General features: G+C 56.8%; 1 protein-coding gene across 8 annotated transcripts in view; it reads left to right on the top strand.

Annotated features, from left to right (window-relative positions):
* Positions 1-255: 255 nt before the first annotated feature.
* LDB3 (LIM domain binding 3) overlaps positions 256-16,975 on the top strand; it is a 63,507-nt gene continuing 46,787 nt past the window's right edge. For 2 of the 8 annotated variants that reach the window (XM_030334788.1, XM_030334790.1), the window contains exons 1-4: positions 258-357; positions 450-565; positions 11,233-11,384; positions 11,920-11,995. In XM_030334788.1, coding sequence (XP_030190648.1) covers positions 473-565; positions 11,233-11,384; positions 11,920-11,995 — 321 coding nt within the window. In that variant the 5' untranslated portion in view covers positions 258-357; positions 450-472. Of the gene's footprint in view, positions 358-449; positions 566-11,232; positions 11,385-11,919; positions 11,996-13,424; positions 13,793-16,975 lie in introns of all 8 variants that reach the window. The other 6 variants (XM_030334786.1, XM_030334789.1, XM_030334792.1 and 3 more) reach the window with 6 other exon arrangements.

Below are 16,975 nucleotides of genomic sequence, written 5' to 3'. Positions count from 1 at the left end.
AAAGTGCAAAGCCCCAGTCTTCTGGGCAAACGGGTGGGCTGAGCTGGGCCGAGAGAACACACATCTGGGCTCTCTAAAGGGCAGAGGGAGCAAGGAGGAGAGAGCATTATCACTAACCTGGCCAGTCCCCCATCCTGCCCCTTGGGGGGTGCTGGGTGCTGGACACCCCTCCCCAGGGGCAATATTAGCCGTGTGAGTCACGGTGGGAGGCTGCGGGCGGGCAGAGTGTAGGGTTACAGTCCATTTATGGGCGCAGCAGAGGGCAGATATCAGTGTCGATGGCATTCGTTCCCAGCTATTCTTAGGAGCCTCTCAGGAGCTCCACACAGCCTGGCCAGGCAGCAAGGGACGGAGCAGGCAAGGCTGGGGGTCGCGGGTAGGGGCCCAGGTATAGGCTGGGGAGGTGGGTGCGTGAGGGCCCTCTCATTCTTCTCTTCTCTTGTTCACAGAGGCTGCCGCTGTCAGCACCAGCATGTCTTACAGCGTGACCCTGACCGGGCCTGGGCCCTGGGGCTTCCGTCTCCAGGGGGGCAAGGACTTCAACATGCCGCTCACTATCTCCCGGGTGAGTGTGCACTGCCCACACAGCCTGGCACCCACAGGGGCGGGGCACACTCTGAGGAGGGTGTGCGCATCCCTCTGCTGTCCTCCCTGAGGCTCTCAGAGAGCAGAGCATGTCCCATCCGCAGACTTGGGGCTGGGACTGGCTCCAACTGGATACTGCCGGCCACAGGCCCTTGGTTTTGGCCATAGCTGTTGTCTACCTGAGCTCGCCAACCTGTTGTGAGTGTGAAACATGGGCAAGTGGTGGGTGTTTTGAGCCAAGAAGGAAAGGCCAAGTTTGCTGGGTAGGCAGGCTGGTGAACAGAGTATAGTGCCTTCCTAAGCCCTTCCCTGGGGAGGGTGGGCACAAGGTGCTCCCCAGCCTGGACCATCTCCACAGAAGGGGGCAGCTGCTTTGGGGAGAGAGCACTCCTAGCATGGAGAGGGCAGGTGACAGGCCAGCACATAGATAGGTGGACAGACTGGTGACTTCAGCTGCCCTGCCATTGGGGCTCAGGGCTAGGCTAGGCTGGTAACTGGGCTCCAGTACCCCCTTCATCCCAGGTTCCAGGTAGCAGCCTCATCTCTACCCCCTTTCCTGGGCCTGCTGGGGATCTCCTACTGGTTTCCTCCCTCACCTGGCCGGGCCCCTACCCATTCAGCCACAGCGGCTCTGCCTACCTGTTTGACATTTTATTCCTCATGCTCACCTGGGCAAATGGTCCACATGTTCTGGAGTGTCTGTGGTCAGGGAACAACTTGCTGGGGATGTCACAGATCACTGGAGATTGAGTAGCTCTACTGCCTAGCCAGGAACACTCAAGTCCAGAGAGGCGATAAGCTAGATCTGCTTGGGAGAATCTGTCTTTGTTTTAACCACTGCTGTGTTCCCAGCACCTGTACCAGTGTCTAGAACACAGTAAGCATTCAGGCAACACTTGTCAAAGGACTCTCCCGTGAGTCTGGCTGAGCTGCGAGTCTCAGACCCTCTCTCCAGCGAGTCTGAAGGCCCTGAGGCTCAGGGTGGACTGTGAGATGTGGGAGGGCAAAGGCAAGCCCTGCCTGATGGGGTAGGGCTGAGGCTGAGCTCCTGTGCTGCTGGTGTGGGCACGAGGGGGCAGGCTGAGGTTCCAGGCTGTCACTGGAGGGTGATGGATGGGCCAGGGAGCTGGGACTGCTGCCCACCGGGGGACAGGGAGGCAGTGTCTTCTCAGGGCAGCAGAGCTCTGCTGTGGTTCTGGGGGTGGAGGGTGGGCGCGGGCAGGGAGGCACTGAGGTGGGCAGTCAGTGCTTGGCAGAGGGGACAGGGAGCCAGTGCCCCCATGGAGGAGCGATCCTGCTTGTGGAACTTGGTGTGGGTATTTGGGGGGGATCCGAAGAAGGAGAAGTCCCATTCAGTGGTGACATAGGAACTTCATAATAGCTACAAAAGCCACACTCCTCCAGCGGGGGGCACTGGCCCAGCTCTAGTCCCAGGAAATGGCCATGTTCTCCATCCTGCCAGAGATCTTGTTCATCTGACTTGAGTCTCCACCCCTTCAGACCCACTGTCCCAGAAACCGCAGGGTGCAGTACCAAAAGGACACCCAGAGCCTTGCACACCCTGCCTGATGATGTGGTGATACATGGGCATTTGAGTCCCAGTGGACACTGCCCCTCCCCCACTGGACCCTGCACTGCTCTCAGGTGGTTACAGGTTTCCTGTATGTCCAAGGAGGGGCCGTCTACCCTCACTGTCATGGATCCACAGGCCTCCCATGCCTCAGACTGAACCCACATCTCCCCCAGCCCTACAGTCCTCCAGGCCTCATGCTGGTGCTCCCTGCCCCATCCCTGCGGGTGGAAATTAGCCTCCTGTCGCAGTGGCACCCAGGATAGTCAATGACCTCACCCAGGATCTATGCACCACCTGGCCTCAGCCAGCCCAGGGCTTATATTGCAGCACAGAGGCCTTAAGCTAGACAGCAGGAAGAATGTCCTCACTGCAAGGAAAGGGTGTATTGGGATGTCATGGAGCCAATGACTAGGGGGACCTTTAAAAATAGAACCCGCGGCTCATGCAGGGCATTGGGGGATAGGTACAATGGCCTCTCAGCCTCCTTCAGAGCCATGCCCCAAGTCATCAAGGCTGGGAACAGGCTGGGATGGATGCTGGATCCTCCCCAGGGCTTAGAACCTCTTCACAAATTTCTCGGGTGGGCCACTGATATCCTGGGCTTGGGCATCCCAGGCTCAGTGCTACTGGCCAGGTAGGGCCCAAGACACTCCCATCAGGCTGTGGTATTTCCTGCTGGGGCTCTCAAGGCCCTTCTGGACCAGGAACTTCTTCCCCAGTGGGATGCAGGGCCAGCGGATGCTCCAGTGTCCTGGCCTGAGCCTTTGCAACAGGGCAGTGGTGGCGTATTGCAGCGGGGTAGGGATGGGGGCAGCAAAGGCAGGGCTCGCTCATTCTCAGCAGGGCCAACAGCCCTGGGCACCTGGACTGCAGTCCTGAGAGAGGTGGTTGGGCAGGCGGGGCTGCGATTACCGTCTCACTTCAGAGCGGGGCAAACCGAGGCTCGATTTGCTCAGGAGCTCTTGTGACCTTAGGAACCCCTAACTCCCTGGCCTGCCGCTCAGCCCTTTGGCTGGGGATTAGTAACAAAGTACTGAATGGGGCCTGTCCCCTGTCAGCTGTAGACACAGGCTGCTCCTCCTGGAAGAAGGCTGCCACCCTCACGCTGGGTGGTACCTCCAGTCCCCACCCGACCCTGCCCACCAGAATCAACCTTGGGGCTGTAGCAGCCCCCCTCCCTCTCCCAGTCTCCCTTCTGAGGATCCACAGAGAAGTGGGTTCAGGAGGGAGAATGGGAGGGTGGAGGGGAAATGCCTTTATTTATCCTGGACAGGTGCGGCTGGGCCTGCAACATGAGCTCCCCTCTCCCCCCCCCCCTCCATCCAGCCGCAGCCAATTCTCCAGGAAGTGGGGGAGGGGTGGGAGCAGCCTCTAAGGAGCAGCTCCAAAGGCCCAGCCCATTCGGGTGCAAGAGCTGGGGCAGAGGCAGGGGCTGTGGTCTGGGGCCTTGTCCTTGGTGCGTCGTGCAGCCCTTGACTCTACTGAAGAAGTGTGTGTTTTTGTCTGGCTCTGCTGCTCACAGTTATAAAATTCTGTGCACCTGTTGTTCCACTGAGGTGGTGGTGAGGATGGGGGAACCGTGGGGCTGAGCCTGGACCCCGGTGGGGGGAGGGGGGAAGGGTGCCCGTCTCTCTGCACCAATGCCTCTATCTCTTACAGCCGTATTCGCTCGGCCTAGCAGCCTCTCCTGGGGCACCAGCCCAGAAGCCTTTGTTTCTTTGCTGTTTTTGGTTCCAGTATTTGTCAGATCTCCTAGCTACAGTGGGGACGCAGAGGACGGAGGGTCCCCTGGGAGGGGGAGGGGGACAGGCCGAGACTATTCTGGGGCAACTGTGCCGGCAATTCCTGGAATTTCGAGGCCGTAGTTGCTGTTCCTTGGGCAGCGCCTAGCAGTGCTGACAGGCTGTGCTGTTTATAGCCACCCTGAAGGTCAGGCAAGCCTCCGGAGGGCTGCTGGGAGGCTGGCCGGGGCCTTCCCAGATGAAGGAATAGGGAAGATAACCGGACAGAGGCCCATGGCTGGGGAATGCATTCTTGGAGGTGCCCAGGCCCTGCTTCCCTCCCAGGTACTCAGAGATGTCTTTGACTCTGTGAGGGCCCTGAAGGGAGTGGGCATGAAGCTGGCTGGGCCCTGAGGAGCAGACCCTCCAAAGCCTTGGGCCAGGACCTAGGACAAGGGCAACTTCATGGGCAGCCCCCGGAGCTCCTCAGGCTTAAGCCACTGTAGGACAGCAGCAAGTGTGAGGAAGGCCGGGCTTCCTGAGTAATGCCTACTAGGTCCCTCTGGGGCAGCCCTCCCACCTGGGAGATGTGTCCCCAGTTCCCTGAGTCTCCGTCCCTCTCTGCACGGTCCCCCATCATCCAGAGACTGTCCATGATTGCAAAGGCCCCCTCACCGGAGGCCCTCACATTCCCAAACACAGCTTCTCCACCTCTTTGGAGCCAGGAAACACCTCTATGCTGGGACCATCCTAAGAGGCATGAAGTGGACTTTACCATGCCCCAGTGTTGTCTGGGGCCCACTGAGAGTGACACCTAGGACATCCAGGAGAGAACTGTGGGAAAAGAGGAGAAGAAGAGAGAGACTCAGAAGGTCCTGCAGGGAAGGGTGTGATCCGCAAGAGAGGGGACCAGTGACTCCTGGTTTGGGGTACAGGGAGGTCACTTGCATGTGTGGAGTGGTGGGGGCTGATGCTAGATGGCTGGGTGTGAGAGGGATGGGAGACAGTCAGAGGCAGGACCTGCTGGTCATTCTTGGAGAAGCCTGAAGGTGAAGGAAAGGAGAGACATGACAGGAGCTGGTTGGAGCAACTAAGGCAGGGAGATCCGTTTTTTAAAGACTTAACTTCTTTTTATTTTTTATTTATTTATTTTTTTGAGAGACAGAGAGAACGCAAGCAGGGCAGGGGCAGAGAGACAGGAAGACACAGAATCCGAAGCAGGTTCCAGGCTCCGAGCTGTCAGCACAGAGCCCAATGTGGGGCTCGAATTCATAACCATGAGATCATGACCTGGGCCGAAGTCGGATGCTTAACTGACTGAGCCACCCAGGTGCCCCTAAATTTTTAAAAAAAATTTAATGTTTATTTTTGAGAAAAAGAGAGAGACAGAAAGCAAGCGGGGGTGGGGCAGAGAGAGAGGGAGACACAGAATCCGAAGCAGATTCCAGGCTCTGAGCTATCAGCACAGAGCCCTATGCGGGGCTTGAACCCGTGAACTGTGAAATCATGACCTGAGCCAAAGTCGGCCACTTAACCGACTGAGCCATCCAGGCACCCTAAAAGACTTAATCTTTAAAAAATATGTATGTATGTATGTATTTATTTAGAGAGAGCATGCAAGTGGGGTGGGGGGCAGAGAGGGAAGGAGAGAGAAAGAGAATCCCAAGGAGGCTCCATGCTGACAGCATAGAGCCAGACGTGGGGCTCAAACTCATGAACTGTGAGATCATGACCTGAGCTGAAACCAAGAGTCACATGCATAACCAACTGAGCCACCCAGTGCCCCAAAAGAATTAATTTTTTTAAATGTTTATTTATTATTTTTGAGAGAGAGAGAGAGACAGAGTACCAGCAGGGTAGGTGCAGAGAGTGAGGGAGACACAGAATCCGAAGCAGTCTCCAGGCTCCAGGCTCTGCGCTGTCAGCACAGAGCCTGATGGGGGGCTCGAACTCACAAACCATGAGATTGTGACCTGAGGTGAAGTCAGATGCTTAACTGACTGAGCCACCCAGGTGCCCCAAGACTTACTTTTTTAAGAGTAGTTTTAGGTTCACAGCAAAATTGAGTGGAAGGTACAGCGTATTCCCACATACCCCCAGTCCCACACATGCATAGCCTCCCCCTGTTATCAATATCCCCCATCTGTGTGACACATTTGTTACACACGATAAACCTATATTGGCACATCATTATCACCCGGAGTCCATAGTCTACATCTGGGTTCACTCTTGGTGTTGTGCATTCTATGGGTTTGGACCAAGGTATAATGACATGGATCCACCATGTAGTATCATAGAAAATATTTTCACTGCCCTACAAATCTTCTCCGGGCAAGGAGAGGCTTTTTGAGCATAGACAAGACTCTGGCTTGTCTATCAGCCAGGGTGTAGTTGGGGAGCGGGGTCATGGGGAGACAGAAGCTTCCAGCTAGAGGATGAAGGATGGAGCGATGCCCCAGGGGAGGCCAGATGGGAAGGGAGCAGAGCATGGCGTGACAGTAATTTGATCACATAATGTTAAATGCACTTCGAGCTCCATGGGAAATCTCCTGGGGTGGTCAGCCTGGGTTGGTTGGGAGGGGATGCTGGAAGTTGCACAGTACACAGCATCTACTACATACCCTCGCCCTCCCCTCCAGCCCCTGACCCACCTACACTGGCAGGGGCTGGTCGGGGGGCAAGCGTACGTATCTAGAGGGAAAGAAGGCAGGCGCCTGTCTGGTTTTGAGCACTGAGAGTGATGGCTGAGCACTTCTGCAGAGCCCAGCTACCCCTCTGCTGCCAGGGAGCTAGGGAAATAAAAACCTTACATGTATGTGCCTGAGCCCTGGCCAGCGCCTTGCTTCCCTGGGACTGTGGACAGAACTTCCACTCTTCCAGCTGATGCTCAGGCCCCTCTAGGGACAGCAGGCTGGCTCAGGACTGATCAGTTGGGGCTGGCCCCTTACACGCCACTCTCTGCCAGCCCCAGATCTTATTTCCATGTGGGGACCAAGGAGGCAACTTCCCAGCCTCCACCCCTCTGGCACCCTTCGGGGATAGGGGTTAGGGGCCAGCCCCTGTACCCGCTCCATTGGGAGCTTCCCTGAAACTTTCTTAGCTCTGCACCTCCTTACAGGATAACCTGCTTAATTTTTTTAAATGTTTATTTATTTTTGAGACAGAGTCAGAACATGAGCAGGGGGGAGGGGCAGAGAGAGAGGGAGACACAGAATCTGAAGCAGGCGCCAGGCTCTGAGCTGTCAGCACAGAGCCCAACGCGGGGCTCGAACTCATGAGCTGTGAGATCATGACCTAAGCCGAAGTTGGATGCCTAACCAACTGAGCCCCCCAGGTGCCCCTACAGAATAATCTATTTAAAAATGTAATCCTCACAGAAATCCTGGGCGAAAGGCATTATTTCTGTCTTTACACAGAGGGCGTGGAGGCTGCTCCGTACCCTGAGGTCTGGCTCAGACCAGTCTGTGCTCTCTGCTTTACTGCCTCTCCTCAAGGCGCCCACAGTTGCAGAGGCCACAGTTGCTCCCTGGCACCAGCTAGCTCTGTGTCCCCTGTCAGGTGCCCTAAACCACAGCCCAACAAAGAGGAAGGGCTCCCGTGAGGTGAGCCTGGGGGCAATTTTGGCCCCCAACCACCTAAAGCCTGTCCTAAGGAGCTTTTGAGACAGGCCAGTGCTCCTGGAGCTCGGCCCACAGCTGGGCCCTTACTTGAGAGGTAGCTGGTGATTGGGGATGACTGAAAAAGTGGAATGGGGACGAAACAGTGGTTATGAAGAGTTTTTCAAATGCTCAAAAGAGGATAGAAAGACTTCAAAGAAAAAAAAAATCCCCCGAGGATGTAGTGGCTTTGGGTCCTTTGTAGGACAAGGATCGAAGAGAGAGGGGCAGAGTCAGACAAGAGCTACATGGGGCACACCGTGCCTGGACTGCAGGCTTCACAAGCCCTGGGCTCCAGGCGAGGGTCCCAGGGTGACCCCACCCTTTTCCAGGGCAAGCTGCTCCTGAGAAGGGCGTGGGGATCTGATGGTCCTTGGGCAGAGCAGGGGTGACTTCCTTAGGGTCCCTGCCTCCTCTCAGGAGACCCAGGCAGAGCCAGAAGATCGCTCACCTAGCAGAGAATTACAGCACCCTCCACCCCATAAGCCCCAGAGGTCATGGGCCCTGCTCAGGGCAGCCAAAAGCCAGGCCAGCTGAGCCCTGATGAGCAGACACAGGTGCAGGAAGAGAGGCGCCAGGGCAGACAGGAGCCAGCTCGGCGCTCCCCTCAGGAAGTTTGGCTACTGACCAGGCTCTGGGGAGACTGAACATTTCCCAGGGAACAAGAATCACCTCAGTCTATACCTGAGGACGAGAGGGAGTCAGGCAGGACCAGGCAAGAGGATGGCGGTAGGAAGGTATGGTGTTACCCCACGCCCGAGGGTGACAGATGTCCTGAGGGCAACTCCGAAGGGAGGGCATTCCAGATAGTCCTACGGCTTGTCCTGGCCGATCTGGCCCCAGCAACTCTTGGATGTCATTCTGGTGTCCTTGCTCACACCGGCTTCCATGAGCTTCTGGACACAGCTCCGGTCCTCCCTGGCAGGCATCATCTCTGCAGGCATGAGGCCTGCCCTTCTGTCTCAGGGTCTGTAGTGGCCTGACCTGGGAGCTCCTTGCTGCAGAGTAATGGCCCCCTTCTCTGTAGATGGTGAGAAGCATCTGGAGGAGCACTGGTGTGGGCGTGTCTTGCTGTAGGGGAGCTCTGGTGTGGGGTGTTCTACTGTAGGGGAGCCCTGGTGTGGAGGTGTCCTGCTGTGGGGGATCCCTGTGGGCAGTCCACTCGGACAACAGAGGCATTGCACAATTCACCCTGAATGGAGACACACTGGTAACTGCTATCTTCTCTGAAATGCTTCCCAGCTAAGATGGACTGATGGATGGTCAGGGGGACTGACATGTGACACAGCAACTTGAACAAATGCTAAGGTAGAACCTCAGTGGTGGCTACGTGGGTGCTCACTGTAGAACTCTTCAGATGTCTATAAGAAAAAAGTGTCTGGGATAGCATTGACCTGAACGTGAAGCCCGAAGGTGTCCATAAAGGTGATTTTCTGCAGATGGGCCCAGCTGGGCAACTCAGCTTGCTCTCAGGAGTCCCCTCTTAGCCTAGAAAATGTTTTCTTTTGCTCTGTTGTTTTTTACCCTTTGTTCAACCCAAATCAAAGGCAACAATGTATTCCTGTCATCAGTAGAGGCTCCCTGCAGCCATGAATTTCGGGATATGGGATGTGTATTTTGAGAAAGCCCAAGTGGTTTCAAGATACCCCAGTGGGAGCCAGGAAGGCAGGCTGGACTTTGCAAACCAGACAACGTGGCTTCCTGGCAGTCTATGGGTTGTTTCTCTACTATCCTTGCCTCGTCTTGGCAGATTTGGGGGTGAGGGGAGGCTACTCTGGGCATAGGGTGGTCAGTGTTTAAGAAAGTAGTACAATCCCTGGGGCTAAAAGAGCGGGTCCACAGTGGGGGCTCACCTGCTCTCTCTGCTATCACTAGGTTAGCACACACGCTTCCTGGCCTGCCCTGTAGAGCCCACTTGGGAATGGGCTGGAGACTGGTGACTGCAGGTGGCCCTGGTTTGGATAAAAGTTCCTTGTAAAGGGCCTGGTAGGAGGCTTCCCTCCATCTCTGGGAGCCCAGGGCCTGGCCAGAGGCCAACCCAGACCTGGCACCCAGGGTGTGGGACTTTCCCTAGGTCCTTTCTGGACTCCTTCTAGGATGGTCCCCCAGGCCGGAGCCAGAAAGTGGCTTCTGCCAGCATTAGAAGCCAGCCTTGTCCCTGGGGTGTAGACACGGAAGTAACTGGGGTGTGCCCAGAGAAGCCAGGAAAGAAAGCTGGCTGGTGGGCATGTTGTGGAAGAAAAGCCAAGGGATATCCTCTAGTTACAACTTGGTGGGGGGTGGCTCCCAGAGGCTCCTCTTTCCTATGATGTCACTGGGGGCAAGGCCTTTATGGCATTCCACATGATGTCATTGGGGGGGCCTCCACATGATGTCATGGGGATCAAGTCATAAAGTCATTCTTTGTGTTATCAGTAGAGGGTAGGGCTTGCATGGTATTTCATGTGGTGTCATGGGGGGAGGGTGGTTGGGGTAAAGCCAGTCTCCATGACATTCTATGAGACAGCTTTAGAAGTGGAGCTTGATCACATTCCATGTAATGTCCCTAGGGGCCAGCCATCAAGTTATACACCTAGGCCCTCCAGAATTTGCATTTCCAGTGACATCACTGCAGGGGAGACCACGACCAAATTCAGCATGCTAGTACTGAGGGCCAGGCAGGCAGAATTTGGCTTTGTGCATGATGTCTTTGGGAGTATAGTCTGAGCCATCGTGACATCCCACAGGATGTCCCACACTGGGAGTGTGGCCTTCCTGACATCAGATTGGGTATTCTTGCTGTGTCGCAGCTATCGCATTCTGTATGATTATGCCATGTGGGGTAGGGTCCCCCAGACTCTAACATTCTGTGATGTCATGAGTGTGCAGGATTTGGAATGTGGGCCCCATACCTGCACTCCCCACCCCCTACCTTTCTGGAAGTGTGAAGCCAACCACAGAGCACTGGACCCTGCCCCATGTCCCAACTGATCTTGCTTCCCCAGGCTGAGCTGATGGCTTTCCCAGCTCTCTGCCTTCCTGCCACGGGAGCACTAGGCACTTGTCCTGGGATGCTTTTGTGAGGGTGCATTTGTCTTGCCTACTCGCCTGGCAGAGTCTCTGTGGTGATGCTCAATCTTAGCTCTTACATATACCCTCTCTCCTGGAGCCTGCAAAGTGCTCCATGGGTTTTGAGGATACAGATGTTATAGTAGGCTAACTGGTGTAACAAACAGCCCCCAAATCTCAATGGCTTAGAATAGCAGAAGCTTATTTCTCACTCATGCAACATCTGATGCAGTATTTTTTAACGATGTCTCCTCCCAGCAGTGACTCTAGGATTCAGGTCCCTCTGTTGGTGGCTCAGCTGTCCTCTTCTGGGTCCTCTGCATCCAATCAATTGACAAGCAGAGAGAGTGCAGGATGGCAAGCATGGTTGCTAGGGGCAGGCCTAGAAGTGGCATACGTTGCTTCCACCCACATTCCCCTAGCCCGAGCTAGTATCATGTTTGCATTCAGACACAGAGCACTAAGAAATGAGGTAGCCGTGTGCCAGGAAGAGGAATCAGGCTTGGTGAGCAGTGGGTACTGGTCGCAGTGAGTGAAAGAGGAAATGGCGGGCCTCTACTGCATGATCCCAGGCGACTCTTCCCCGAGGACTGGCCCATCCTCAGGCCCACCCTTCGTATGTTCATCCCCCATCTGTCAATTCTCTCAGATCACACCAGGCAGCAAGGCCGCACAGTCCCAGCTCAGCCAGGGTGACCTCGTGGTGGCCATTGACGGCATCAACACAGACACCATGACCCACCTGGAAGCCCAGAACAAGATCAAGTCTGCCAGCTACAACCTGAGTCTCACGCTGCAGAAGTAGGTGGGAGCTCTCCAGAGCAGGGGGTGGAGTCTGGGGTGTGGGCATCAGGGGCTCGACAGAGGGGCTGTCTGACAGCAGTCACATGGGCCCAGCCTGTGCTACAGGACTGCACAGGAAAGTAAGGACAGCCTCTGGACCAGAAGGAGAGGCCCGAGCCACCATCAAACACCTGCCACATCTGTGCCTCACTTCACAGATGAGGTTTGAGGGTGCGGTGGGGGTGGTCACACTGCTGCCAGCATTTGGGCAGTCAGGCCTGAAAGTCAGGGTCTTCCCTGCCTTCTCTTCACCCCAGACGGCCTCCCAAGGACCTAACAGAGGCTCATGGGTGCAAAGTGCTTAAGGGCCATGATTTCTCCAACCCGGTCGGGCCCAGTGCCTTTCTGGGGTCTCATGGCGTGTCATGGCGTGTTCATGGCATGTCCTCAGGCTCTCTGACCTCTCCTGTCACCAACTCTGCCCTGGCAGGAGCTCCTGGTTCTGGTCCTAGCAGCAATTGTCTTCACTTGGTGCCCTTTCTGGTTTTTTCAGGTCGAAGCGCCCCGTCCCCATCTCCACAACAGCACCCCCGGTCCAGTCCCCTCTGCCGGTGATCCCCCACCAGAAGGTAGGTGCTGACTGGCGGCGGCAGGCTCCACTCTCCGCTGTGGTCCTGTGGTGGAGCCCCTGATCTGCCTGCCTGACCCTTGCCCCACGGGGGCAAGGTGGTGGGATCAGCCCTGCCCTACCCCTGCCCCTGCCATGGCTGACACTGAGGGAGGTGGGGCAGGCCTCCAGGGAGAGGCATCCGAGCCCCCATGAAATACCAAGCTACCGAGTGTGGGGGGGGCTAGCCAACACCCCGGATCTCGTGGCTGGGCCGGTGGGAAACCAGCTTAGGAAGTGGTGTTCGCAGGAGAGGGATCATCCTCCCAACTAGGTGGGGACAAGTGTCCGGGAGGCTCGGACCCTCATTTTCCTGAGGGTGCTGGGAGGGGGGATGACTGGGGCATGATGCTAGAGGCCCCAGTCTGAGTCAGCCACCCCAGGCTTGAAGGGACCTGCTGCCCCTCAGAGCTTCTCCTCTGACATAGGATCTCTGTTTCCGGTTTCCACTTGCCCTCCTGACTACACGCCCCATTAGCCCACTCAGAAGTGCTGGTGGCAGCCAAACAGCGGGTACAAGGTGGGCACACCTCACCACCGTGCCTGCCACCCCTTCCCAGCTCCCTGTAAGCAGATAAACCCCTTGGGCCCAAGCGACTTGGCCCAGAGCATGAGAGGCCCGCCTCACCCATCCTGCAGGGACCCACTCCCCACCCATCCCTGAATGACCTCAGACTGACCCCTGTCTGTCCAGTGGGGCAGAGTGGGCGATAGGCAGGGTTGGGGCAGGGGACAGGAAGAGGCTAACCCAGAGTCTGGGGTGGGTGACAGATTGGGGAAGTGAGCAGAGGGCTGCTTGGGAAAAGTGGCAGAGGTGGCCTGTGGGAACCAAATGTCAGCCCCCGGATACCCTCCTGCACCTCCACCCTGCCTGTCCACCGCCAGCCCTGGGGGCCCTCTCACTGGCCATGTGGGGGCATCTCAACATGGGGTCAATGGAGCAGGCCAGGCTGTGCCCACCGCCACCAGGAGGCCAGGAAGCACCACCAGGTTCTTCCACTCAGGGGAATAGGGAGCAGACAGAGGATGGAGGGAGTTGCCCCCAACCAGCAGAGACCCACCCCCCCTTTCCTCCAGCCCTGTAAGCAGGCTGGCTTGGCCTGGCCTTCTGTGTGGGGCTTGCGCTTTGTCCAAGTGGGTGTTAGCCTCAGGGCCAGGGACTGTATGCCTCCCTCCCTCCCTCGCCACCCTCCCCTCGGCCAAACGCTTCCCTTTCAGGAATCTGGGCGGCCCCTCTTGAGCTCTGTGCAGCGGGCTGCAGGCTGCGGGGTGGTAGGCTGCTGGGTGCTCGCACTAACACCTCTGTTTCAGGTCCATGCAGACGCACTGGGACACGTGTGGCCTCTAACTGCTCTCTTCTCTCTCCCCTGCATGGCGCTGCCCTGTGCCAGGACCCTGCTCGGGACACGAACGGCAGCCTGGCGGCGCTCAGCCCCAACCCTGAGGCGAGGGCCAGCCCGGGCACCCCGGGCACCCCGGAGCTCAGGCAGACCTTTAGCTCCTCCTTCTCCCAGACCTCCGTCTTCTCCTCACACACAGAGGCCTCTGACCCCGGCCCTCCATGGGGCAGCCCACGGGCCAAGGCCAGCCTGGAGGGAGCCCTGGACTCACTCAGCCCGAAAGTCCCACAGGGCTCGAGCCAGCCAAGGCAGTATAACAACCCCATTGGCCTGTACTCGGCAGAGACCCTGAGGGAGATGGCTCAGATGTATCAGATGAGCCTCCGAGGGAAGGCCTCAGGTGCTGGACTCCCAGGAGGGTAGGTAACGGGTGCGCAGCTCTCCGCTGGTGGTCTGGGGCCACCGGGGTCCTCAGTGCTCACAGAGGCCTGGCCGGGCGATCAGAGCGAGGAGCTGGCCTCAATCGGCTCATGAGGCGGCACAAGCTGAGAGCGATACAAGTAATGATGCTGTTGGTATATTTGCCATGAGCTGGATGTGTCATTGCTTTACACAGCCTGGCGTGATGTGTTGGCTCCTGCAGAGGGGGGAACTGAGGCTCAGAGAAGGTTAAGTCGAAGTCCAGCTGTCCAGCTTCTAAGTGGCTGAGCAAAGCCCGAATGTGAGACACTGACTCTCAAAACGTTCACACCAGCCTGTTTCCCAGGATGGGATGAAGTCTGCTCCCTCTAGGAACTCTGGAGCAAGCCTCAGGCTGGTGGCCTCTAGGAGCCCTGAGGCAGGAGCAGGGAAGAACTAGAGAGGTGGGAAGGCAAGTTTCTTAAGGCTGGGAGTGGTCTGGGCAGGCTGCCTGGAGAAGGGAGCACTTGAGCTGGGTGCAGAAGATTCAGCGATGGAATGAGTGTCAGGCTTGTAGGACTGACCCTCGATAGAACAAGGCAAGGAAGCAGGACCGGGAGGAGAAAGGGGCTGTGCAGGAGAATAGTAGCCTACCCTCCACCCCCTGAGCTCTAGCCGATGGACTCTGCAAGTGTAGGAGCTAAAAGAACCTACAGTCGGGGTGGGCATCACGGAGAGGCTGCGGGGAAGGAGCCCCCAAGCTGAGCACGTCCTAGCTTCTAAGCCCTTCATGCTTGTTATATCTCATTCTAACTTTGCCCGTGCGTTCGGTATAATTGTCTTCTCCTGCTCTAGAGGTAGAGCAGGCTGAGGCAAGGCGATAGGGCCGAGTGCTTAGGGGTTCAGGGCTCCTCCTCTGTACAGGGACATGAGCCTGTCCATGTCTCAGGGTTACTGGGAGGATGGAAAGAGACCCCACATGCGCAGCACTGAGCTCTGTTCTGGAACACTTGTCGTGTGCTACCTGAAGTCACGCAGCTATTGCCCTCGTGAGTCAGAATTAGAACCCGAGTCAGTCTGACCCAAGCCCATGCCCTCCCACTGTTCTTGCTACAGAAGGTACCTGTGCCCCACCAGTTCACTGCTCCCCTCCGATTCCCAGTTTCCCCATACCCTTCAGCTCTTCCTGGGATCCTGAGTGAAGCTGGCCTTGGATGTTTCACAGGCCGGTCACCTGGATCCAGGCTTCCTTGGACCAAACTGGCAAAGCCATAAACCCCTGGGCTTTTTCCAGCAAGGGGCTTCTGCCAGAAAACTCAAGGAATGGCAGAGTAGAAATGGCGTCCTTCTGGTAGCTTTCTCTGGTCCTCTCTAGGATTGGCTCCTGGCAGGGTAGTCAGCCTCTGACAGATTGAGACCTCCATGAGGCCCACTGTCAGTGACCGTAATGTCTCCCCTTACTGAGCCCTCAGTCTGGACTTGGAGCCCTAAGGCAGTCTTGTGCTTTATGTAACATACTCTCTCAGCAAATTCAGAGTTGGGTATCACTTTCCCCATTTAAAATTTTTTTTAATGTTTTATTTATTTTTGAGGCAGAGAGAGACAGAGCATGAGCAAGGGAGGGGCAGAGAGAGAGCGAGACACAGAATCTGAAACGGGCTCCAGGCTCTGAGCTGTCAGCACAGAGCCCTACGCGGGGCTCAAACTCACGAACCGTGAGATCATGACCTGAGCCAAAGTCAGACGCTTAACCGACTGAGCCACCCAGGCACCCCTCCCCATTTTATAGCTGGAAAATAGAAGGCCAGAGTGGGTAATCTGCTCAAGGTCACACACAGCTCATGAGTGGCAGATGGGGCTGGTACCCAGGTCAGCATGACTCCTGGTGGTAGGGACCTAACTACCTGCCCAGGAAAGTCAAAGGCCAGTCCCACCCCTGCTTCCCATGGCTCCAGTGGTGCTTTCCTGTTGGTGCAGAACCTGACAAGGGTTAAATTGTTACTTGAACAGCAGGTCAACAGTTTCTCCAAGGTAGACAGACTAGGGGAAGGAGTGCAGCGTTTCATCCACAGTAGAGGCTGATGCCGTGGTCTCTGGGCAGTGCTGGCTGGAAGGGTGGAGCCTCTGACCTGGGCTAGCCAAGCCAGCCTCTGATGGGCTGAGGCCACCACCTTTGCTGAGTGTCTGAGTGCTCGAAAGTGACAGGGTTGGCAAATGCTAATCCTCACATCCATCCGTTGCACCCCAAACCCATGCTGAGGGCTTTACACTCAGGATTCTGTTTAATCCGCACAGCTCGCCCATACGGTGGGCACCACCATCTCGATTTTGTGAATGAGGACACTGAGGCTGAGGCGGGTGGGGAACAGTGCAGAGTCACAGTGCTAAGAAGATGCAGGGTCAGGATTTGAACTCTGTCCTGCCTGGCTCCAAAAGGAAGCTCCTTCCCCTCCTCTCTGGGCAGCTTGTGATGTGATTTCTTGGCAGCTTGAATCCTCTTGGGAGGAGTGGAGAGAACAAAGGCTGGGCTGGAGCATCCCTGCAGCACCACCCCACCCACTCCGCCCGCCTTCTCATCCTCTGTGAGCTGGCCTTGAAGGGCAGTATCCCGCAAGTCACTAAATGCAAGGGCCCCTGGGCAGGTCTTACATCTTTGATTTATTCTCCCCAAGACCTGGGTGCTGGCTCCTCTCTGAGCTGTCTGCTGCAGGCCTCTCAGCCCCCAAATCTTCAGGAGGAAGCGAAGCAGGGGGCGGGAGTCAATGCCAAAGAAGGTGCCGGCTACCAGTTGCCGGGACAGGGAAGGGCAGAGGCAGCACACCCAGACTAATTGACACGTGCTGCCCCCCCCCGCCCCCACCCTGTGCCTCCAGGCCAACACTGCCCTCTGTAGGGGGCACTGGGCTGGCCAGGGCAAGAGCTGACCCTGCAGCTGTCGGCACTGGCCAGAAATGGAGAAGGGATAGAAGACCTTTCCTAATATAGCTCCTCTCGCCGCTGTTTGAAGCTAGAGGACAGAGGGAATTTTATCAGTTCTGAGACAGTGTAGGGCCTGGGGCTAGAGGCCCTCTGGCTTTGGCCTGGTTCCCCTCAGTGGTGGTCAAGGAATGACCGGGGTCAGGCAAGTTGGGGCCCAGGTTCTGGCAGCCAGAGCCCGGAGTGGCCAGATCTGGGATGGCGGCAGTGTTTGGGGGCAGGTACAC

Source organism: Lynx canadensis, chromosome D2, assembly GCF_007474595.2.
Source record: "Lynx canadensis isolate LIC74 chromosome D2, mLynCan4.pri.v2, whole genome shotgun sequence".
NCBI lineage: Eukaryota > Metazoa > Chordata > Mammalia > Carnivora > Felidae > Lynx > Lynx canadensis.
This window is presented reverse-complemented; position numbering and strand designations above follow the sequence as displayed.